The 25,569-nt window shown below is 40.8% G+C and overlaps 1 protein-coding gene across 1 annotated transcript in view; it reads left to right on the forward strand.

The window, feature by feature from the left end:
* Window positions 1-25,569, forward strand: part of aopep (aminopeptidase O (putative)) — an 87,225-nt gene that overhangs the window by 37,931 nt on the left and 23,725 nt on the right. The window contains exons 9-14 of the mRNA XM_084946506.1: window positions 1,558-1,660; window positions 1,870-1,977; window positions 2,361-2,404; window positions 6,477-6,537; window positions 10,793-10,855; window positions 11,979-12,065. Of these exons, the coding sequence (XP_084802632.1) occupies window positions 1,558-1,660; window positions 1,870-1,977; window positions 2,361-2,404; window positions 6,477-6,537; window positions 10,793-10,855; window positions 11,979-12,065 (466 nt within the window). The remainder of the gene's footprint in view (window positions 1-1,557; window positions 1,661-1,869; window positions 1,978-2,360; window positions 2,405-6,476; window positions 6,538-10,792; window positions 10,856-11,978; window positions 12,066-25,569) is intronic.

Here is a 25,569-nt window from a genome sequence, read left to right on the forward strand (position 1 = left end):
TTAAAAAGAGTCCATTTCATCTTATCGCAAGGAACAGACAGCCACAGGCTGAAATGAGCAGGTGACTGGACAGAGAGCAAGTTTTAAAAAGATCCAGTGTTTAAAGGAAAATGTTGATATAAAGGGACCACATATTAAACAAACACTATATTGCATATTTTAAGTTTTAACTTGTAGCCCATTTGTTATATCCAAATGTGTTATTCATTAATATACAGTCACTGACAGACTGAGAATAATGAAAGTCTTTATTTCTGGAGAGTCAACATCATTAGTTTGATTTTCTGAGGCGGATTTTCCGAAATCAGGTCATTTCCATAGCGATTTCTCTCGCACAGCATTTATATGACATGCATACATCCACACAAGTGGGAACACGCCCTCAGATGCATGATGAAAGTGCTTGAAAGAATGACCAGTCGAATTTAGAAATTCCAGGAAGCTGATGACTTCCTCTCTTTCAGTACACTAAGCAAACCAAACATTCCTGTCTATCTTCTGCCCTTGATTTCTCCCACACCTCCTCCTTGTCTTGTCCTCAGCCCTAGTCTGCTTTACCCCCCTCTCTTCTGCATCCTGCCTTCCCTCTTCTGCTCACCATGCCTGGACAAACACTTGTGTAAATCAAATATTTGACCAACTTGTGGCTCCCTGCTTAAGCTCAAGTCAAAAAATTAAACAGTCACATGTGACTCTCTGTGCCTTTAGCCTTTCCGATCGTCCATGTACGTGTGCGTGTGTGTGTCTGGCCCTGTCATGAAGCGGTCTTGTGGAAAAGTGCAAGCCAGTGATGAAGGGTGTATTGATTGGTGGGCCAGGCGCCTGCTGTATCGACTTGGCAGGAGGGTGATCCTTCAAGGCCTTCCTATTGGCACACTGAGTTAATCTGCTCATCCTGATCAATACCAGCTAACTAAAACTATCATTGCACAGCATCCCATGTCAGGGATTTGTTTGTCTGGTTTTTTATTGGTTTTATGCGTGTTTGTTTGTGTGTTTTATGGAGGTTGAGGGGATGATTTGTATCTTCGTGACGGGGAAAATGAAACCCAGAGCGTGGCTCTTTTGTGCTGGTAGTCAAGGGTGCTTTTTTTGTGCGCAAGTGTTATATGTTCGCTCCATGACTCACGGGCAGTAAAAGTTAGAGCACAGCACTGTGAGGTCATATAAACACTATAGTATGCTATTATAAATCCACAGTTTTATTTCCAGCCTGCCTCTGGCAAAGTGTGGCAACTTGGCAATGTGTTCACCATTGAGAAATGGCCTGAGCGGTGCCATTTAGTGTTGCTGACAGTGTACTCTTGCTCTGTTGAAATGGTGGTTTTCCTGCAACTAAAATGTCTTGAGAGCAAGATAAAATAAAAATAAAAATGTGCTCCTGTTCTCCAACATCTCACTCCTGTTTTGCCTTCTAGTCTTGTCATGTACCTGTGCACAGTACTGCTGATGGTGTGTGCTGAAAATCTCGCTTTGTGTGCTGTACGTCCATCTCTTCACTTGTCCAGTCTTTCTGTGAGCAATTTTTTCTTCCCTGCTCTGTTTGCCCTCCTGCAGACCTAACATGGAGAAGACTGGTCAGGTCAGTGAATCTGGCTCCTCCACAGTTAAGCATGCCCTCAACCCTGAAAAACCCTTCATGCAAGTCCACTACCTCAAGGTGAGACTAATGTCGTAGTAGGAAGGTGGGAAATGAACAAAGAAAGGAGGGAATGAATGAAGACAAATAAAAGAACCAGATCCAATCAAAGTATCGAATAAACTTATAGTATCTCTTTGTTTTTTTTTTTAATTTCTGTGAGCTTTCTTGTTTGGTGCTATAGATGTTTGTCTATAATTGATTGTTTGCATGTCTTACCCTTTGTCCAGGGCTACTTTCTCCTCAGGTTCTTGGCCAGTCAAGTGGGAGAGCAACAGTTTATTGAATTCTTCCTATTATTTGTGAAGAAATACCACGGCCATCTAATTTTGTCCCAGGTGAGGCTGTAATTTAGGAAACTTATATCTCTGTATAAGTAAACCTGATTGCCAAATTGTTACAATAGCTTTCTCTCAAATTGATGATTGTACATCAACAGAGGCACATGTGTTTATTCTGGTGGGGCCACAAAGCTGAGTGATCCCACCTGGAACTGTGTGTGTGTGTGTGTGTGCATATGAGTTCCACCTGGCTCCTGTTACTTCAGTCGCAGATTGAGTCTTCCCACTAAATAGAGGAAGTAACATAAACACTGTTTGACCTTGTACTCTTGACTTAAGATCAGGTATGCCTTTCTCTTTTCTTTTTGTCTTCCTCCCACATCTACCTAAACGACTCCATTTCTGCTTGTCTTTTTTTTTTTTTGTTCTGTTTTAAACAGGATTTCCTGCAAATGTTACTGATTAGCTTTCCCGACATGGAAAGGTATGTTGTTTGCTATGAGAACTCTCTGCAGTGTAATTCATGAATAATCTAAAGATGCATTAAAACCAATTTGGTTTGTACTATAGTTTCTAGTTGCAGAGAAATACGAGATGTGGTTAAAGATTATTATTTTTTGTTCGTTTCAATGTAGCTTTTAAACTTTCAGTGGCAGATGTGATATGTTAATTGATTTCATGTGAAATGCATTTGGTCCCACTGTGGAAATATGGCAAACTGAAGCATCCAACACCAGTTCTGTTAGGTGAACAGTCTCATTCACTCTCATATTCACTGAAGTGTAAAAGGATAACTGCTCCTCCTGCTCTCCTCCTCTCTAATTCTTTCTCACTCTCTCTGCACTCTCTTAATCATTCAACTTTCTTTTTCTGCCGATTGCCTCATTAACCTCTTCATGTGTCTTGTCCTGCTGGCACACGTTTTTTTTCCTTGTCTGTCATTCACATTATCAGCCCCTTCTTTTCTTACTCTTCTTTTCTCGAGCATCTATTTGTCGGCTCTCAGTGTTTTCTTTCTGCCTTCTCTGTCATGTGGAGTGTGCTGCTGCTGGACGAGAAGAGATTGATTGAATTAAACAGAGGGAGTTGGGCAGAGTCAATATTTGGATTTGATGCCTCTTTCAGTAAACAGCTCAGTGAAATAGAAGGGTTTAAGATTAGAATAGACAGTTGCTGCTCTGGGTCATGGCCAGTCTTTTCGTGATGTGAGGTCATGTATCCTTGGAACAGTGGCGTGCAGGGAACCAGAGACAATCCCAAACCTCTCACTCCCTGACCCCAAGCACACACAGAAATCAAAAACATACCATGCGCATTGCCTGTATACTGTATGGAGGAATTTTTCAAGCAATTCCTTTAGGAAACTAAGCAATAAAACACCTCATTGCACATAAAATAGTATTTTTGGACAAATTTTGCGTAAAGTATCAAAATTCAAAATAATTATTATGCAGAAAAGTTCCCTATCAGTGTTAAATATCTTAAAAATACCGGTGCAGATGTTTAGTTGTTGAGCTCATTTTAAATACTTTATGTTCTGTTTAATATCCAGCATCATATTCTATAAATTATATATTTTGTAGTGGATATCCTTTCCTACATCTTGATAATAAAAAGTGTGTTAACATTTTGAGAGATTCAAAAGTAATTGACCTAATTGACTGACAAGCAGTTTCATGGCCAGTACATCCCAGTTTCCTCTACAAATTAAACAAATAAAAAAATCTTTACTTTGTTTAATCAAAGTTTACTTTGCATTTGGATCTGTTCATTAGAACTTTCATGGTGAGGTAAAGGAGTTGTAGATGTAAATGAAGGTCATCATTGGGGTGAAATGCCAAAATAAGTTATTTTGATAGTTAAAGATCACACTGCACTGGCCAGTAGCACCCAAAGCCCTCAAAGACAATGTAGGAAAGCTAAAGTGACTGCACATTCTCTCCTTGGTTTAAAAAAAGAAGCCCTTCATAACTTCTATGCAAGTCAAGAACACTCTTGAGTAAGTAGGTATATCATTGTTAAAACCACCGATCCATTTTCTTTGACTTATCTAGTTGAGGATCTCTTGAGGCTGGAGCCCAGCTGCCAAGGGTACATCTTGAACAGGTCACTGATCTGTTGCAGGGCTAACACATAAAGCCACAACCAATTTAGAATCTCTGATTAATCTAAGATGCTTTGGGAGATAATGAGAGCAAACATGCAAACATCAGAACATGTGAACTCCATATAGAAAGTCCTAGCTGCCTGGTGGAATTGAACCTAGTGTTGTCTTTTGTGTGGCAATGGTGACAATGGAAACCACTTGTTACACTGACGACTAGACCTTTTTCAGAAAACATCTAAAAGAACAAATTAAACCAATATTAACTTGCACCAAAATGATGGGAAATAAAAAGTATGGAGAAAGTAAGAAAAATAGCTTATGATCCAAAGCGTATCACATCATCTGTCAAACATGTTGGAAGCAATGTTATAGCATAGGCATGTATGGCTGCCAGTGGAACTGAGTCACTAGTGTTTATTGATGGCTGCTGAGAGAAGTAGGAGGATGAATTCTGGAGTGTACAGGGTTATACTTTCTGCTAAGCTTCAACCAAATGCTGCAAAAACTTTACAGGACAAATGGAAAATGCCCCCAAAACATTCTCCAAAAGCAACACAAGAGTTTATTAAGGCAAAGAAATTGGATATTTTTTAATGGACAAGTCAGTTGCCTGGTTTCAACCCAATAGAGCATGCTTTTCAGCTACTGAAGACAAAACTGAAGGCGAAGAGGCGCACAGACAAGCAGCAACTGACGGTGGCCACAGTAAAGGGCTAGCACAGCATCTCAAGGGAGGAAAAACAGCATTTGGCGACTTCCCGCAAATATTAAAACGGTCCTCACATTTAACATTTTCTAAGTGTTTCACATTACTTTACAAAATGCAGTATTTTTGCTAAATCCTTTTAATTAAACTCTGCACTATTTTTTAAAATTTAAAATCCACAGTGGTGGTGTTCTGAGGCAAAATACAAAACATGTCATTGTCCAAAAACATATAGACTTAATTGTGAATTCTTACATGTCACTAAGAGGATGACTAATTAGTGAAACTAAAGTGAAGTTTACATTTTAGCGTCACAGAACGGAAAGGGTAGATACATGCCTCATATGCTCTCGTGAGAGATGAAGCTTATTTCTCACTAGACCTATTATTAAGCATCACTTGATGAGTCATGTGGTATATTAAGTGTATTAACCTTTTGTTTGCCACACAAGAGAAGTATGCTGACATAATCCCATGTAATCCGACTTTGTGGGTTCTCACTGTTGGTGTGGCAGATGTTAAGTCTCTAGACTCTGTCTATAATTTCAGTCATGCCAAGAGTTTAAATGCGCTTGTGATGAAGTCACTCATCACATTCTTAATCCTTGGTTTTTAAGCAAGTTGATGTTTTATTTGGAGTATTGCTTCTTCTAATATGCTTTAAAGTGTAGTTTCCCAATACACCACTCTTTTAATTTGCCTACAAATGCACTACATGAACTCGGCTAGTGTGCGGTAGCGAGGAGCTCAGCCTCAACCATGCAACAAAAAGCCAATTTAGTCACATGAGCAATGTTGAGAATTAGGTTGGTTGCTTGTTTTCAAGTTTGTCTCAAGGCCACAGATTGTTTTTGTGAGCATGTTAGCTTTCTATCATTAACTTTGAGTTTAAACCACTGAGAATACATTTTGACTTTTACAAGTTGGAATAAGATTAAGGTGACTGAGCCTGATGAACTGAGTTTAAGATTACCTTAAATGGTCACTACAGGAGGTTAAACCCATTGGTAACAATTATAATAGATTTACAAAATAGACCTATTTACATACTGTGTCTGTTATTTTTCTCAACATGTCCTTTTAGGGATAAGTTTGGAAAATGTGGGGGAGCCTGAATTGCATGTGTTTAATAAAGAAAAAATACTATCCAGAAATAAAAAATAAAAATGTTTCAGTGAAGCTATTACTGTATACTTATACTGCACTGAAACCTTCAGAGTAGCCAAGAGTGGAATTTTTTCTCTTGATAGTGGGGTGAAGGACATGCTATTTAGTTACTCTTCGACTCTTTGTGCACTTTGTGTGTATACTTGATGTATACTTTAGTGTTTGCATAAATACACCAGGCTGAATGTGGGATGTTTGTTTGCATACACATTTGTCTTTGCAAGTCAGCCCGGTCACTGTGTGTGTTCTCTGTATGGTGTTTGACTATTTCCACATGCAAACCATCCAATTTGGCCTCCTTTCAACTACTCAGACATGCATATACATAGACTCTTTTTTTTTTTTGCATGTCCATATGTATAACTCCAATTCATTGTCTGCGCATGCCTCTTTTCTTGCCCATGTATAGGAAGGTTGGTGTGCCCCTTTTTGTTTAAGGTGTTGGCCTAAATCTCAAGTCTGCCATAACCCTAACAGTATTTTCCCAGAACGATGTTTTTACAGTGCGTCTTGGGCAATAACAGTCATTGCTGTAATAATAGGAATAATAGTAACACTTGTGCCATTGTGTTCCAGAAAAGGCCTCACCCTCGGTGCTATTTATGCTGACTGGCTCGATCAGCCGGGAATTCCAAAGGTACGAGAAGTCCTTCAGTATTTTTTATTTTTTTGGCTGAGTTTAAAATAATTAAATACCAGTTTATGAAAAAAACAAGGCATTCCTCACTTTTAAGCCTGACAGGTCTTTAAGTAGATAAAAACTGTGTTGGAATTTGTTCTTCATTGTAATGTTTAAGATAAATCAGTATTACTTAGGCTTCATTGTACACAATAATGCAGTAATTTAGTCTTACTAATTGTTGTAATTGTGCTTACAGGGTAGCAATTCCCAGTGCATTGTTTTTCTTGTAGTCCACTGAAGGTTTCATTGTTTTAATGTTTTACAACCATTCTTACTACTCGGTAGTTAATGTTTACTTACTGTGGCAACAACCTGGCTGGCATTACCATGAACCGTAGAAAGACTGGTTCAATCCTGGTCACTCACAGGTTTGTGAAGTCCCATTTTGAAGCCCTGACTTTCACATTCTGGCAGCTGCCATCTTGGTTTTCTTTTAACCCCCAGATGTGTTTAGACAAGGTGATGGAGTTCTGAATTATGAGCAGCAGCCAGCAACATCCAGGAACCACTTTCCTCCATTGTCTCACGTCTAATGGAAGCTTCTCATAACGCATCTGCCATATTGGTTGTGTCGCATCCGGTATGGCATGACGCCACATGAGAAGAACAGCTTTAAAATGGCTACGCAGCAGGGAATATTATTAACTACTATAGTTTAAATTGTGTGCAATAATTCAGAAACCATTTGTTAAAAATGGCTTGTATTTAAATTGGTTATAAAATGTTATGTATATTAAGATTGTGACTGCTTTGCATTAAAGGTAGGTGCCAACCTTGCTCGGCTTCAACTAACAGAAGTTACTGAACTGAGCACCTTGTGCAGTTATTAACACCCTGACCTAGGAATGTGTACTCCACCAAGCAAGGTAGTTATAACCCCCCAAATAGTCATAATGCTAACCTTAGCTTTAACACAGGATTTCACAAACCAGTTTTTAACGTCATGGTGGTCACATCCATCTTTAAGTTATATTTAGCCATTGCAAGACTGCTACTGTATCTTGGTGAGGTGAGCAGTCCTGCTTTATCTGCCCCCTCAAAGGGTTACAAATACTAGGATTGCTCAGACAATCAATCCACTCCAACAGCTTCTTCAATTCTGCCATCCCCATGGTTACTGATCTTAATTACCACTGTTTGTGTGTGCAGTTTTACACAGTGTCTGTTCCTGTGTCTGGGAGCCTTCACCTTCTGGATGTGATGATGTAACTTGAGTCTTCCAGGGGCCTCTCAGGGTGGAAAGGACAGTGCGGAGGGAGTGCTCCGCTGTTTTTTCACACCCGATTGGGTGAAAGCTGATTGTTTTTGCAGAGGCTTTTTTTGTGTTTGATGTGCCAGTCAGAGTGCTGGCTAATAAGATCAGCCCGATCGATTGAAACCTTTCACAAATGCAAGTGCTTGTGCATTATGTACACTGGGCACAAACACATTTTTAAAATCTCACATGCTGCCTCTCTTTCTCCTCTCTGCCTCCTTTGCTCTTGAATGTGAATTGAAGAAAGGCAGGAAATGATTTGGCCTAATAATAAACAATGACATCCACCAATCCTGTGCTGAACGATGGAGAATGAGAAGGCCAGTGTCGGTTTATTTTAGACCTCAAGAGTTCCCATTGGGATTATGATGTAGCATGGAATATTTTGTTGATTCATTGATTCACCAGAGCTTTTAGCTCCTTCTTCTACTTAAACTACACCTACATGATAGTGTTTATTTTTTGTATTAATTACCAGTTGTCATATACTGATTTAAGTGCTGCTGATTTACCTAATTGATGCTTTTTGTTCTTCCTGGCAGGTATTTGATTTAGATTTCCTAAACCTAAAAATCTTTAAAAGAGCAAAATGAAACTCTGGGATTTGACAAAGAAAATAGTACCAATACCTAGAGCTCTGTCTTTGTAAAAATTTGCTCTCATACTTGTGCAATACAGCAACACGTATGTGTTTTGTAGCAATAAAACTTAATTAAGACAAATATCCTGAAGGTGTTCACCAAATAAGTTTGATTTTCAGTCTAATTTTTAAAATATATATAAAAATATAAAAAGGTATTTTTTCCCTTCCTGGTTTAATTTTAATTTGTTAATGTTAATTTGTTTAATTTGTCTGAATTGTAATATTAGAAAAAAATAACCCGAGTACATATGAAATGGAGTTTTTAAATGATGATTTCATTTATTAAGGGAAAAAAGCTATCCAAACTTACATGAAAAAGTAATCGACCCCTAAACCTAATAACTAGTTGTGCCATCCTTGGCAGCAAAAACTGCAATTAGGTGTTTGTGATAACTGGCAATGAGTCTTTCACATCACCGTGGATGAATTTCAGCCTACTCTTTTTTGCTGAATTGTTGCAGTTCAGCCACATCGGAGGGTTTTTTGAGTTTGAACAATCTGTTATAGGTCAAGCTAATGATGCTTAATGGGATTTAAGTTCAGACTTTGACCATATATATGTGTAAATATATTCATTTATTTTTAACCATTCAGAGGTGTGTTTTGAATCATTGTCTAGCTCCATAATGAACTGATGGGCTGGACATTCTCTTTCAGGACTTTTTAGTAGAGAGCAGAATTAATGGATGTTGTAACCCTATCCAGACTGATACATGTCAGTGGCTTTGTTTTTTTATCCTTGAATTGTGGCATGATGTGTTGCAGCTTGTAGCTAAGTGATTTTTTTTGTATTCAACAGGTCTCACAGTAATCAGGTCTCGGCGTGGGTCGTGAAATTAAACTCAGCTTTCCAAAAGTAGTTAATCCATCCTACAAACATCTTAAACATACGTGTGACAAATATGGGAAAAACTAAGAAATCAGGAATGTGGCAAATATTTTTTGACACAACTGAGCTTCATATTAACAAATCCGGATATAAATACACTTCCTCTAATCATATCCGGATGTGTCCAGATCCGGAGCTTTACAGTTAGAAATACTGGATGTATTCACGTTATTTATCAAATGAAAAGACTGCTGTGAAAAACTTGAAGTATATCCAAGCAAAGACATTTCAAGTAAAATATGGTTAAAGCGAAAATACCAAAGCATGAAAGGATCTGAGAAACAAAGACAAAGACGTCACCATTTACGAGTATGAAATGAATGAGAGGCACTTAAGAGTGAAAGAGATGCAACTTGTGAACTTCTACACGCAGTCAAATATCGATTCACTAAAGAGACTAGAGAGACGCAGGCGCTGGACGAGAGAGCTGGAGAGAGACAAAGGTCTTGCTATTCAGGGAATGGCAGTGGAGATCTAGGCAGCAAGAGTTATGTGTGGTATCCTGTTACACAATGGCAATTTAGTACTTCAACACTCACTACATTCTACACTACCCACTCTCAAAACCTCTCTCTCTCTGTACCTCTCTGTGTCTCTCCATCCTTGCCTTGTACACACACCTTCATGCTATTTCTGCTTGAGCAGCAGACACTTTTGTATAATACTTGTAGAGAAGTACGCAGGCATCCAGTTATAGTATTGAACTTTGTGTGTGTGTATGTGTGTGTGGCTATGGTAACGCTAATACCTGAAACACAGCGCGGCTCTGTGTGTGTGCGTGGGAACGTCTGTGGAGTGCATAGCGTGGATTGAGGCTGAGGATGAGGCGAATATCGTGTGTCGCTGCTGCCTGTGTGTGTGAGTGAGCTGTGTGACATTGTGAACACCTTGCTTCCACGCACTCCTGTCTGTCTCCTTCTTTTTCCCCACTCCACGTACACACCCGCAAGCACACGCGTACACATGGCATCATCGCTCTGGTGCGTGATTCACGTCACTTGAGCAGCGGCTTTGCTGAGGGCTTAAATAAGGTGAGAGAGTAAGGGCTCTGGGTGCGTAGGTGTTCGCTTGCATGAATGACTGCACATATATGTGTGTGTAATGGTGGAGGACTAAGGTGACTATCAGTCCTGTAGTTGCTTGTAAATCAGGTGATCCCCCCCCCCCCCCCCCCCTTCCTTTTCGTACACCACCCCTTCCTCCTCTTTACTCCTTTCTCTCATCCTCCGGAGTCAAGTTGCGAGTTTCCGTCAGAGGAACAAGTGATAGCGCTCCCACCTCTTCCCTCTCCTCCCACCTCTCTTCTCTCTCCCTCCCCTTCCTGCTTTGCTCTCTCTCTCCTTCTCTGCCTCTGCAAAGCATTCCACTCTGTCCTGATCACTTGCCCCCGGCTCACTGCTTTCCCTTCTTCTCTCTCGTTCAGTGGCTGTATGGAAGGAGCGCCGTGTGGTCGCAGGCAAGGCTGGTGGAAGAAGTCAAAGCAGAGGTAGGCACTCTCTCTCTCTTTCTTTCCTCCTCTTCTTTCTTTCCCTGTCTCTTCCTCTCATCTTCAGGGAGTGGCAAGGAAGCACTCAGATTTTCAAATATTGCACCTTAGATTGCTTGATATGATTGTCACCTGATTCCCATCAGCCTCGTTTCCTTCAGTGTGTTACTCTGCCACTGTTTCTCTTTACTTGCTTTGTTTTTCTACCATCTGGTTGTGTCCTCCGCTTCACAAGGATTGATACCATCTCCTATCTCTACCTCTCTTGCACTCCCTTTACCTCTCTTTTTCTCATCTGCTCACTTTCGTTTCAGTCTCTCCCTCTGTCTGTCTCTGAGTGAAGTGCGGCACACAGCGCTCTACATCTGTTGCGTGTCATTCTGTGCTGCCTATCAGATTTCCCGTAAAGCTCTCATCTTGTTCTTAATTGCTTTGCCTATATTTTCCAGTTCTCCCAGTTGTATCTCTGTAAAAAGTAATTATTTGTATTTTAACTACCTTGAAACAGGAACTGTGCTTAAGCGACTGCACTGTAGACGTGATTAATTTACTTTACATACTTTACATTTACTTTACATACTTTTTGGGAACTTGACTTTTCCTGTAGTCGTGTGTTTCTGTGAATTCATGTGGAACAAAAGGAACCAATGTTGGTAGATATGACTTTGGCCTTGATTGCGATTGGCTGTTGCACTCCAGGCTCTGTTACAACAACATACTTTCACTAGAACTCTTTTGTCTCAGCCACTTGTTTGGGTTGGAGCACGAGTGAGTGTGAGCCTGTGAGAAGGAAGGAGCTGTAGACTGTTATATATTATTGTGCCTGTCATGCTAATGGCTTGTTAACCTTACTTATTTTTCATGGAGATTTGATTTGGTTTACATTTACTTCTTGCTATTTACTCTTTTCTCTACTGTACACCCCTTCTTTCTCTCTCTCTCTCTGTCTGTGTCGTCATTACACCCTGTCATAATTTCTTCTGCGGTTGTCCCCCTTTTTCCTGATTCTCCTTCACGCTCTCTTCCCTCTCACTCAAACCCTGCTACTTTGCTGTCTCCACTTGTCTACCTTTACACGCTCTTCTTTTTCCCGCCTTCATCCCCCCAATTCTCCCTCCTGCAGGTTGTAAAATGGATCCTCCTCAGTCAGAGTCATCACGGGAAGGGCAGAAAGCGGAAGAGAATGGAGCCCAAGGTGAACTACAAAGAGGTAGGAGGCACTCTGTTGTATTAAAAACTCCATCTACCTTCACTCTGCTGTACTTCTAACTCTTGGACATGTCCCCTAGCTTGTTTGAAAGCCTCTTTCATTCTAACCACCTTGATTTTTTTTTTCCACTTAAAGTAGCTGATCGTTACAGTATTTCTTGTTTGTCTGAAAACACAATTATCCCTAATTCTGTTTATGTGTTACGTCTGTGAGGACAGTCTGCCCTGTACTTGTTTAAGTCTGTGTTTATGTTGTGTCCTCTGTCTACATATTTAACCTTTTAAGAGCTTGTATACATCACATAGCATGTGTGTGGCCTTGGTAAGTGTGTGTGTGTGTGTGTGTGTGTGCGTGCGCGTGTGTGTGGGTAGGTGTATGTGTTTCTCTCAGGGAGGTGGACATCATTGCGCTTTTTTGACCTTGAGGAGATACTTTCTGACGTGGAACTTTCCTTTGCAAACAGTTTTCTTCTCATTTACCAGCAAATAAAATAGTAAAAATTATATTAAAAACAATCCAAAAATGATGCTTTAGCCCGTGTGAGTATGTGTAGTGTTAATTAGGAATCTCTGGAGACGGCTAATCCCCTCCACCCACTAATTGACACATGGACTTGCGCACGCCTGCATCATTAATGAACACACACTGATCTATAAGCCACAGAGGGCCAGAAGTCATTAGCGAGAGTGGAGCAGCTTTTATATATCACTCGCAATATGTTCAGATGTTGTACACTGTAGGAAACATTTGCAAAGCTACTCATCTTTTTCTACAATGTATTTTATGTCATGAATAAATTAGGTGCCCCCGGAGTCTTTGAATACAATTTTGGAGGAGGAAATAAAACACTGCTCTTTACATCCACTTTATTTCTAGGGTTTCACATTTTCTCTCTTTGTACTGCTGCTTTCAGTGAAAGCAGGGGTATACATATTTAAGGTGTGCTTAAAAGTTTATTTTAAATAAGATCTCATGTTGGAGCATGACCTTTTTTCTGGATTCGATTAGCTTCAGCTCCTTTCAATTCCTGTGTTGTAATTTGGAGCACACGTGAATGAAATGTCAGAGCGGCCCCTACCCCCACCCCCTCCTCCCTTCAACCCACCTGATACCTATCATCTGGCTTATTTACAACATACGCACACACATATATATACACAAATACACTTAGTTCTATGGGGCAGCAAAAGGGACTGTTCCTGTGGGGTGGGGGCAGAGAGTGCTGAAATCAGCCTCACGAAAGAATAGCCAATTACTGTCCACTTGGCCGTGCACAATAGTGAGAAAGAGGAGGGAGGGACGGATGGACGGACGGACGGATGGAGCGAGGGAGCAGGGGGGATATAGGGGCAGGGGTGTGGGAGGTCAGCGTTTGAAGTTACACCATAAAAGCCATCCTGAAAGGAAACACTGAGTGACCCCTCCCCCCCAATCCATCCACTCCTCTCCCCTCTCTCCCCTCTCTCCCCTGCGGCCCGGCCCTCTCCTCTTCTCCTCCCCTGCATCTCCCTCCCCTCCCTTTGTTTCAGCGAGCAGAGTGCCCCATGGACCAACCAGGTGTATTTTATATTACTCCTTCATGTACTTCAAACGCCAAACAGCCCAATTTCTCCTCACCCCCTCTCCTCTTGATCTACTACTCCTTCTTTCCTTTTCCCTCCATCTATCAGCCTGTTGTAAGGCTATAAATCACCTTGCAGATCTGATCAGCAAAGGTAAAGAGAAAAACCAAAGGTAGGAGCATAAAACGCCAGAGACGGGAAGGCAAGAGAGGACTGACTTAAATAGCTGAGGTGAATCAGTGATGAGGCTATGATTGGATCATTAGATGGAAAATTGTAAACACTTGATATCACTGTTTTGAATTCTGTATCTCCTGTGGTTTCTTTTGGATCAATTCAGCTGAAACTTAAACTTAAAATAGATCTAAGCCACAAAATGATGAGCTTCAGTAGAAAATGACAAAGGGGAGGGGAAATGGGAGATGCTACTTGAGACAAGAGGGGGGATAGGTGATGGCATGACTGTACAGAAAGAGGACAGCCACGGGAATAAAAGGTTAAAAGAAAAAGGGAAACAAATTGGTAAAACAGGATTTTTGGACCTCAACCTGGCGCTAGACTAGCAGTGGATTAGTGGTTGATGGTTGTGGAATCCAGTACGGTAATGAATCCGCTGCAGACATTTGAGGAAATGAGGACCAGAGTGGATATTTGAAAAGATGAAGCACACATGTGTGGATACATATGCAGCATTGGTCAGTTGTTGTAGAGGTGGTTAGGAAGAAAGAGAAGAAAAAGTGAGGGGGGCAAGAGAAAAAGTAGGATATTTAGTGGGGAGGAATCAGGCTGAGCCAGTGTTTAGCACTAATGACATCAGGGATGATTAGGGAATATACACACATTTACGCACCGACACAAACCTATAGGTTCATAAAGTGCATGAGCCAGACACCCCCTGCAGAGCAGCCCGAGATCTGGTCAATTTAATAGAGCCAAAGTTTATTACCAACTTCCCCTCGTCTTTGTTTCTGTGTAACGTTATTGATTTACAAGCATCTCGGTGTGCACACCGAGCATTTTCCTTGTCCACACGTGTAAGTTGTGCACGCACGTCTGATATGTGTGCATGTGTCCAGCGTGCGTGGAGAGGTCTGAAGAGGGATATTAGTCACGCCCGTGTGGTAATGGGCCTCATTTTGCTCTCATTTTCATCTGTGGTCTCCGTAATGAGGGGGTCCATCTGCCCCTGCTGATCAAGACAGGAAACCCTGTAGGGGAATTTTGTGAATAACTGGAGATCTTGGCCAACTATTTTGGCAAAAACCTGCTTGTCTGTTCTGATTGTGCAGTTAGTAATTTGTAATTGATCTGGTACTTTATCATCAACTAGCTTCCATATTAAATAGCTGGGAAATGGTCAGTGGGCATCGTAACAGACCAAAGCTTATCCTAAAACCTCAGTGCAGCCTTGTTAGCTGTATGGAACTTCATGGAAAAAGTGGCTTGTGGAAATTTCTTGTGGGTTTAATGGCAGGCGAGTTACAATAACATTTTAAAACTCCTATAATGGGGTTAAATTGAAATCTGGGTGTTTAATATTGCTAATGTTGATCAAGTAAACAACCTCCACACTTTAGGCTTTTTTAAGGTACTTTTGTACTTGAATACAATGAATTAGTTCAGTTTGTCCTGCTGTATTTAGCGCAGATGTGATAAGGTTCTGTATATAGAGCATGTTTACATAGCTCCTTCTCCGAATAAACATATCTGGGAAATTGTGTAATCCTGAATTCTTTTCATTCCAGCTGAAATTGTTTTAGACCACACTATTTTTAATTCCAAACTGCAAACCTTTGTGAATGTAAGCATGCACGAGTCTTCTGTCAATGAGATCAATGAGATTTTATTGTCCCAAACATTGTGATTTTAGTCATAATTAACCGAGGACTTCTAATCAGTTCATTTAAATTGTATGATTCCACATTTTCACCATGCTTTGTTTTTTGTGGGTTTTTTTTAACCCCACACAAAAAGATTTTTAGCCTTGTAGTATTTATTGCACGGTTTGCCATATGATTATACACACAGAGTCTCTGCAGGCTCAGAGTGATAATGTATGTAAGAACAGGGACATCTTTCTCTGGGCCACAGATGCAGCAGAATACGCTGACAATGAATCAGCTTCCATCTCAGTGTCACTCCGTCACCTCATTTGCACCTACACGCCAGTGTGCATCTTCCTGGTTAATGACACGAGTTACTATGGAAACACGCATCATCAAGTTTGTGTTTGTTGCCATGGAAATGTCAACAATAACAGGTTTAGAAGAACATCCTGTCTTGCAACAGCACTTCGGTGGTTAAAGTGTACCCTCTTGAAACAGAAGGAGGGCAGTTGACTTAGACGTTGTCACACGGGCTGGCATTATCACAATATTCAGCAGCTGCAGCTTATAATTATATATTTTGTGAGAAATTATTGATAACTTTAACTTTATACTGCATGCCTTCTAGGTTAAAATTTTAAAGATACGCATGTCCAGTGTGGAAATTAAATTCTACTTCCGTTTGCTCTAGAGCAGTTACTAAACGGACCTTGCAGTGCTGGTATGCCGCAGGACATATATGTTGGCTTCTATTATAGGAAACAATTTAAACCCGTGAATAAATGAACTGAGTTTGAGTGGTGACTGAAATCTCTTGTGTTGTAATGAGGTGCGATGTTGATTGATGTTGGTTCGACAGGGGAAGTACTAGTGGTTATAACAGGGGCCCCTGTTGGAGAGTAAACAATAGGAAGGCCATGATCAAAAGCCTCTTCAGTTGGGTGGGGTTTGCAGGTGGTGCACATTACCCTTTCATAGTGGGCTTCTGTAAGTAGCAGATGGGAAACACGAGAGAGAGCAATGTGGAAATAGTTTCAATCAGTGTTATTTGGTACTTCTTCATGACTTTGATTATTGTAAACATAGCTGAGGAGTGGGAGATGTTCCCACATAAAAGACAGACAGAATTTAATCCTTGGCCCGTGTTTTGCAAACAAAGACTTAAATGTTTTGCGTGTGCATGTGTAAAAATTGCAGGAAAGTCTTAAGAAGGAAGTCCGAGACGCACGTATGCCCGAAAGCCTTGTATTTATTTTTCTCTCCTTCTGAATCTGTCTTCCTCTTCTTGCTGTTGTTTAGAGTTTGACCAGTAGCCATGAAATAAAGCATATCCGTTTAGTAATGGTGTTTTTCATGGCATCTGTGTTGCTGTTTTCTTCAATAAGACGTCACTGCTTCAAATTGCACTCAGCCATAATTGGCGATCTGAACTCCGCCCCTGTGTACTGTTGACAAGGACACATCTGGTTTTCCCTCGTTTTTGTTTTCCAGTCTCCAGTGTGCTTCACTCCTGGTTTATTCGGCCTTTTCCTTTACTCTTTATATCAGTCTTTTTTTCCCCCTTTCTAACTCTGTCTCACTCTTTCTGTGTGTGTCTTTCTCTCTGTGATTTATTGGCAATGAATCAGGGATGAGGGAGTATGCCGGAGGAGAGATGGGAACATTCAGGGAAATGGCTGTTTCCGGCCAGACTTCACATCAGGATGGGAAAGTGTATGTGCGTGTGTGTGTGTGTGTGTGTGTGTGTTTCTTCGTCATCACCAACTGGGGATCAGCGAAGGGCTGCTTTCTGGCTCTGTCCGCTTTCGTGTAACAGCCCATTACACGAAAGCGGGCAGCCCACTGTTTTTAAATAAAATCCCGATGAAACTTTTAATACACACAAGAGCACATGTGAGTTTTTGGAAAACATTGCATCCTTCCTTTTCGATAATACATTGAATAAAAAATGACCTTCGGCTGTGGTTGTGATTTTATGATGATTAGTTCTACTTTTTTAAATTTTCGACTTTTCTTATTGAACAATCATGTTATAGTCAGTGTTGGTGTGATGGGAGGTTGAAGGCTGAGGTTTTGTTCAAATTATAGATTGTTATAGTTTGCGAGTGGCTGCTGGCTGATGCCAGGTCACAAAGAGGTGGCAGACCGAAAAACCACATTGTGATCACTTTGATTGCTAGCTGCAGTCGCATGTGGTTGGACGTTGACTTGTCTGCAAACACTTGCCGTTTACTTCCCCAGTAGTAGTGAAACTCGGGAGTGCGATGTAAACCAGAAATGGAGACCTTTCACCTTTAAAGTAAGAGCTGTGTCTTACTGCTGCAATAACAACACACTTTTAAAAGTTTTACTTTGTCAGTGAACCTTCTCCATTTCTGACTTGCATCATAGCAATCTGCTACCAACCAAAGCAGTCATGAGGATGTTTTCTGTGCAGCGTCCTTTACCTCTTTGCTACCAGTTTCACACTAGTGACAGCCACACGTTGGTGGCTGCCACTCACCGTTCTCTAGGCCTGCATGAATGGAGCTTTAGCAATGCATCTCATTACAGTAACTGGCAGTACCAACTCACAACTGTTTGAACAATACAACATTTTCCCTTTAAACTGGTGGTCTCCAGGCCTGTGTTACTGAGGTCAAAGCTTAGCTTTTTTTGTAAATATGATGTACAGATTGTCTGGACTCTTGGGTGTTAGATAAAGAGTTCAGGGAGGCGGGAGGCAGAGTTTAAATAAGGATGCGATGTGCAGTCTTCTAAGGCAGTTAATCTGAATTTGAAGTTTCATGCACAAAGCGTTTAATATGAAAAACAAAATTCTTGTATTTCTCTTCAGTAGGAGCACCGCAACCAGTGGATTCAGTCATAATCACTTGTTTATTTTAAGCTTTATTTTCTTGAACTTTTACATGTGATTTCCGGTTACTGAACCGTAGTAAACCATCTCTACAGTGCAGAGCTTTGTGGGTGTAGTGAGATAGGTGCCTGCAAACCAGAGGGGATTATCTTTGCTTATTAGCTGTGTTTTATCATCTGCATCCATTTATTCTCTTATGCTGTTAGTAATACATCTTTTGCGTTACACTATTTGAACTTGTGTTGATAGAAATGGAGATACCCTCTAAAGAGTTTTTTATAGCCATGTGAGTCTTTGGCACTACATATTTACATATTTCACAAAATGCATAAACACTGTACACCTGTATATCTAATCTATGTGTGACTGAACAATGATAAGTAGCCAGAAATTAAATAAACATGAGATAGAATGGGCAGACATATGGACTTTATTCTGCCAAATCTGAGCTTTTAGTTTTCAGTTTCCAGAAACTGTAGAGAAGTATGAGTACACAGAGTCCTTTACTGTCTGCTCAACATATACAAATAACACATTAACCACCTGAAAGACACAATGGCACATATAATGTAGCTACAGATAGGGAGTGAGGGTGAGTCCGGGACATGTTGAGACAATGGAGCACGAGCAAAACAACAGATCAATAAAAGTATCTTTACAGCTTTGTCATCTTCTGCAGTATCTGTTGTGCAAAGTGCTGACCAGGAAGGACAGATTGTGTGGGAATTGAGGGATCAGCGGCAAACAACTGCTCTTTGATTCACTGTTCTCTCACAATTGCTTTGCATCAATAAGCTGTTGATCCACCGTGACCTTCCGTGGAAACTTCTCAGTCTAGTTTGTGCTTAATTCAATGAATAAATAGTCAGGGATGAAGTAGTTTCATGACAGACCTGATGTCATAATCCATAAATCCAGTAAATGCTTCCTATAATGAGTTTAACTCACGGTGCAGCATAATTGGATATTACTGTATGAAATGACACGCAAAGTCTGTAAAAGTTACACCCAGTTTTCCACTTTCTCCTGCAGTCATGCTGAAAATAGTTTTTCCTAGTGACAGATAGCAAAAAGCTAGACAAAAATAAAGTGAGAGGAGATAATTAAAATTTATCAAGGTTGCAAGTGTTAGTGATGGGAAGACTTATGTTTAGAGTCGGGCGAAGTGGAGATGGCTCCATTTGTGTTGCGTTAATGAGGGAGAGACAGAAAGAAAGTGAGAGGGATAGAGTGCCAGTGCCTATTTGTCTCATTTATCATTCAGCTGCGTTTCTGTTTTCGGGGTCATTTGAAGCTCACTGGCGCCCTCGTCTCATCTGGAGTTCTCCACCATCTGTGTTTGTGCATTCGTGTATGTGATGTATATATATGTGTGTGTGTGTGTGTGTGTGTGTGTGTGTGTGTGAAGTTGGTTAACAGTAATAGAGATCAGCAGTCAGGGCTGACAATGTTGACAAGCTGTTTTATGCTGGTTGTTGCTGCTCAGAGATACCACTGCAAATGGGTGTTTATGTGCACCTGTCCATACACACACACACACACATTAGTAATACTGTCTTTGTGTGCATCCTCTAGCCTTGTACAACTTGCAGCCAAAAGCTTAATCCCAATCCATTTAAAACCAGATCTTAACCTTCAAAAAACCTTTTAAATACATGTCAGAAAGTGAGGATGAGCCAAAATGTTCGAACTTTCCTAATGTGTCCTCACCTCAAGGTCTCAAATTCAATTTGGTCTGCATAAATATTGACGTACGCGGACACACAAATATAGAAATATACGAGAAGGCAAAGAGTTTTGCTGAAGAAGAGTGGGATTGGCGTAAAGAGTAGTTGTATAGAACGAGAGTAGCTCCAATAGGCTTTTTACTGAAGTGGTCAAAAGCAAAAAAAAGTACACACACACACACACACACACACACATGCATTCTGAATCCCTGAAGCATTTGAGTGTCATTAAAGTGCAGCTGTGTTTGTCTTTCCAGCACACATGGAAAACACATCAGGGACAGACGAAGCGAGAGAGATCAGCCTTCTGAATATGTCTGCCACAATACGTAGAAACAGAGCACCACATTTTGGAGTCCGTTCAAACACAAATGTAGACATTTGAGTATAATGCAGTGCTATAAAACGCAGTGTAGCGCAGAGGTCGCGATGTTAAAGCTGGCGACACTTCAGCCGGACATTTAGTGTAGAGTCATGTTTAATATTGGGCTGGGCTGTAAAATGGAAGTAGCTTTTTAATGGTGGGAAATGAATCAATGCTTTTCGCATAAAATCTGATTTAGGCGTCACCTCGCTGTTTTCATTGCCCGCATCGTTTAGGAAACAGCGCGCAATGTGGTGTTTGTGTGTCTGTGTGTGTGCATATGAACGCGGAGTGATGAGTGCTACAACATCTGTCTTTCCTGGTAATGACTGGGGAGACTACAGTGCCTCCGGGCATCCCCAACACATTTAGTGGTGTTAAGAAAAAAAAACTGCTCACACACAAACATTCACACATGTACACAAAGTAATGTCAGCTGTATGCTACTAGATCCAATGATTACAGAAATCCCTGTGAATGAGTGCAATAATATTACTCAAATATTTGACACTAAGTGTCTGATGTGCGGGTGCTGTCTGAGAGAAACCCTGGCTCATAATCCCCTGTTCTTCATTTGTTGGGCTTATGCTTATTCACTCCATGTGAGTGGGTGTATGTGCTAATGGCCGCATTGGTTTTCCTTTAACGTTAGAGACATTTTAAAACTGTTTGAGAAGCAGAGACAGATCCATCACCTAACTATGACTTCACTAAGAGGCTTGTTGCCAGAAACCCCCGTTTTACAAATTTTATGGCCCCCCCTTTGAGACCCATTGAGGTACTGGACCTCTGTGGGGTCTCCGTTAAGTGTCTGGCACCAGGATTGGATTGGAGTCTGGGGCGTTTGTTGGTTGGGTCCGTGCTTTGTGCTCTTTGTCGTGTTCGCCGTTGTGTGTGGTAGCTGGTTGGATTGTCCCGTTAGGATGGCTGCTGCCATTGGGGAGTGTCGTTACCATGGAAGTGCATGGTTGGTCTGGAGCAATGTTGTGCTGGGTGGTACGTCTCAAAGTAACATCAAGAACATTTCATCGTAACAAGATAATCAATGTTATTCACTTCACCTGTTAGTGGTTTAACTGCTCATCAGTGGAGACAGATTAAATATGTATTTTCAAACCACTCATTTTCTCAAATATGAGTCAGGTTTTTCTAATAAATCATGTGGTTTATAGAATTGTAAAAAAAAACAAAAAAAAACAGGGTGTCTTCTATCTGTTAATTTTGCCTAACCCACAGTTTTAAAAATATTTCTTTCACACAGGACAAGGAAAAGCTGAAGATCATCACAATTAAGAATTTGGAACAAGGGGCCTGCTGGGAATTATTGACATTTTTAGGTCTGCTTTTAGCTCTTGAAATGTTCTCATAACAAAATGTCACAGACACCGTCGATTCTTGCCCTGTTAAGAAGAAATAAATGCAATAAAACAGTAGAAGACAAATATTCAAAAACAAAACAATAATTTTGTTGACATGTCAAGTTATATAAAAACCCTGCCGGGGGATGACAGGACTCAGGATGACAGTTTGAATCTTTTCAATGCTCTTGTACTGTCTAGTATTTACAGTCAGATACAGATAAATATTCCTCTCCCAGTCTATCATATATTGCAAAGCTGAGTGTGGTATCATAATAGGAAAAAAGACGGGTTGTTGTGTAAGTTAATCTCTCCTCTTTCTGTTGCGTCTTCCTTTATTCTCTAATATCTTTTTTCCCCTTTTGTGTCTGTATGTGTGCGTGTGTGTATCTGGCTCTTTGTGGATGCGCATGACTCCACAGCTGTGTGTGTCTGTCTGTCTGTCTGGGCAGCAGATATCTGGGTTTAGTCCATCCCACATACCTCTGTCAGCTCAGACTGCTTCAACCTACCAAGCCCAGAGTTCACTCATGAGACAACACACATATGCAGTATACTCCACACATACACACAGATACACAGGCAAGCCACAGGCAAGTTTCTCAGCTCGCACACAAACAAAAAGACACACTGAGACTTAAACTTTGAGCCACAAGAGGATTCATACAGTCTCTTCCTGAACATGACCTTTCTTTTTGATTGGTCTGGCAACATTAGCCTCCCTGCTGCCGCTCCTTCTTTGTTTTTGACTATGTCTGGCAGACACCTCCCATTTATCGCCCACTGTGTTTTCTTTTCCACTATGTTTTCCTTTCCCCTATCCTGTTTTTAATCTAGATTTCTCAGTGTATCTTTCAACAAGAGTTGATGCTGTCACTCCAAACTGGAGGTCATTGCTGATGCATGTTTGTGTTTTACCCTTATTATTGTTGTCATCTGAGTAAACCTAGCTTGAGTAGAGTCCTATCTGCCAATGTGGGTTTGTGTGCATGCTTTTGCCTTCACTGTGTATGCTGACATTTAGAAACCTAACCACATCCAAAATGGCGTGGTGGAACTCTGTTGCACAAGCCGACAAAAGTGCTTTGACCCATGTGCTTTTGTTCCTGTGCCCCGTTAACCCCTGTAATTATTATAAATTAGAACAGAAACCACCACTGATATTTATCTGCCAAATCCATTATATGAAACTGGAATTTTATTTTATTTTATTATAAATATTACCCCGGTGGTAATATTTAACCACAGCCCATAGGCTGCTCTCACCCTCCAAGTATAGGGCTAAAACAAATGAGATAAGGAAATTAAACTGAGGCTATTTCCAGCCTTTGTCACAATTCATGCATTTATACTTAATGCCTTTAAAGAGAGTGCAGTTTGAAATTTGTGAGGTATTTGAATTGTATTTGTGTCGAGCATCTGGGACAAATCAAATGCTTCAGCTAAAATCTAGCATGTTGATGATTAAATCAAAAAAGTTGCAAGACACTTACTTAATAAGTGCTGGTATCAGATAAAGTTGACATCGGCTCTTATTTGGTAAGTTTAAGGCTTTTTTGTGAACTGCCAGCACGAGTAAATGTTTATATTCAAATTATGTATAATTTAACAACCTTGTTATTGGAATTTACATATTAAAGGAAAAATCTGCTGTGCATGTGTGTGTCTGTGTGTGTCTCTGAAGAATTTACTGTGACTTCTAGGTGTCTGACAGGCATGTATTTTAACTTGTAGATCCACTCGAATTATTTAGACAGGGATAAAATAGTTTGTAGAGCTCTGTTTTAAGTTGCAGAAATCTGTTGCACTGATTTGAAAGAATTATCTGGCTTTGGATATGCATAAAACATTAGTTGAAAGTATCAACTCAAAGTTATGTTGATATTGTCATTGGATTTGGTGATAAAAATATAGACTATCATCAGGCTTATGCTCTGTCTGCTTTCATAAGAGTTTGTCTCCCATCACTTTGTCCTTGTGTAGCTGCACAAAAAAGCCTATATGCCTCTGTTCTCCACAATCCCTTTCTCTTCACCTCTCTCTTTGTCTAAGCTGACGTCCAGCTGTTTGGTTGTGTCACTGTTGTACAATTGCTACAGAATTCCCCCCCCCCAACACACAAACAGCAGTCCTTTTGTTCTTGCTCTGTTTGAAAGGCCTCTCTCTTTCAAAGGCATACGGTGGTGCAGGGGCAAAACACTCAGCAGCCACCACCGAGACCTGGGTTCGGTCTCCTGTTGTAACTGTGACTAGTTGTTTGGGGCACCTGCTTGTAGGTGCGTTGGATCTAAGGTTGCTTGTTATAACCTTCTGAGAAATGTAATTCTTGTGGCACACTGGGGAGTAGGCGTTTGCCTTTCTCTGCCTTCCCAGATTAGCAATAGCACACTAGGTAGTAAGGACTGTCCCACAGGGGAATTGAGCTTTGCAAAATTGAAGAGAAAAAAGAAAAAAAAAAGGTTGTGCTGATAAGAAAGAAGCCAGGTCTGAATTGTTTGAGGAGTTGTTTCTCTGTCCATCAGAACTTAAACAGAGGATTGTGGGAGGAGGAGGAACAGTAAGAGGGAGGCATCCACTGGAGACAGTTAGATTTGCAGCTTGCATCAAAGCACAAAGTGCCAGAGATTAATTAAACTTCTCCCTGTTTTGGAGGTGTGTGCATGTGTGAATAAGTATGAGTCAGGGTGGTGATGAGTAGGAGAGAAAACATGTTAATTGCCTTCATCATCAGTGCCAAATTGCAGGAACATAGAATTTTACATAACAAACGCCCCACCTTCTGCGGCGCACAAAGAAAGAACAAAGTGCTGAGGCAGAGATGGAAAACCATCTAAAGAGCAGCAAAGTACACACCTCATTGCATGCTTGTGTATACTTGCACACTCATTTTGTGCAGGTGTTTTCTTTTTTATGTTGTTGGTGCATGTGCTGCTGATTCCCCACTGAGTCCCTCCCTACTTACAGGTCCACTGTGTGTGGTTTTTAAGCTTAACCCGTCAGTCGCAACCCCGTTGTGAACTCATGCTGCTTTTTGATTGGCCTGAGATTGTGAACTTGAGGCCAAGAAAGAAGACGAAGGGGGGGAAACAGGCAGCTACCCACCCTAACAGCAAGCTGCTGATTAAACATACTTGAAAAGTGATGCATTTACATAATCATGTATGTACATAAGCTGGGTTAAACGTTGGGGATTTAGGGTCGAGAACACAGGCTGAGTGCAGAGTGTATAATAAAGCTGCTCTTTGTATACACCCTCAAAACTGATTCCAGCACATTTGACTGAGAGAACCTAATTTCGGCACATAGGCTTGTTTGTTTTCTAAATGAGCTTTTCATTCTCGTTCTCAGGACGGTGGATATCCCTGACCCTTTGCGTGCTGTCAGCCCATAATTGTGTAGGGAGATAAATGAACAAAATAATTGATTTCAGCAGCTATTGTACTGTGAGGATAGAGCTTCTTCCCCTATATCTGTCCCTCAAAAGCCCTCTATATGTTTTGACCCCCCTGAACGATTGCAACAGTCCGACCCGCAGTAACTCACACAAACGCATGCATATATACTGCCTCATTCCAGCATCTGTAGCTATTCCGTTTTTTTGATTAGGCTGGTTTCCAATTTGGAAAGACAAAGAATGAGGGATATTAATGATTAAATTACAGATAGACAGGCACAGTTGTAGGTCATCACCGAGGTCATCAGTCTGTGACCGGCACTATCTGTGAGATCATCACCATGCTGTAGCAACAGCAGGTGTGACATCATTTGAGGAGATGATAGAATAGAGGATGGCTCCATTGCACAAGTTGA

This window comes from Perissodus microlepis, chromosome 12 (assembly GCF_051167445.1).
Source record: "Perissodus microlepis isolate ML-2025 ecotype Zambia chromosome 12, ASM5116744v1, whole genome shotgun sequence".
Classification (NCBI taxonomy): Eukaryota; Metazoa; Chordata; class Actinopteri; order Cichliformes; family Cichlidae; genus Perissodus; species Perissodus microlepis.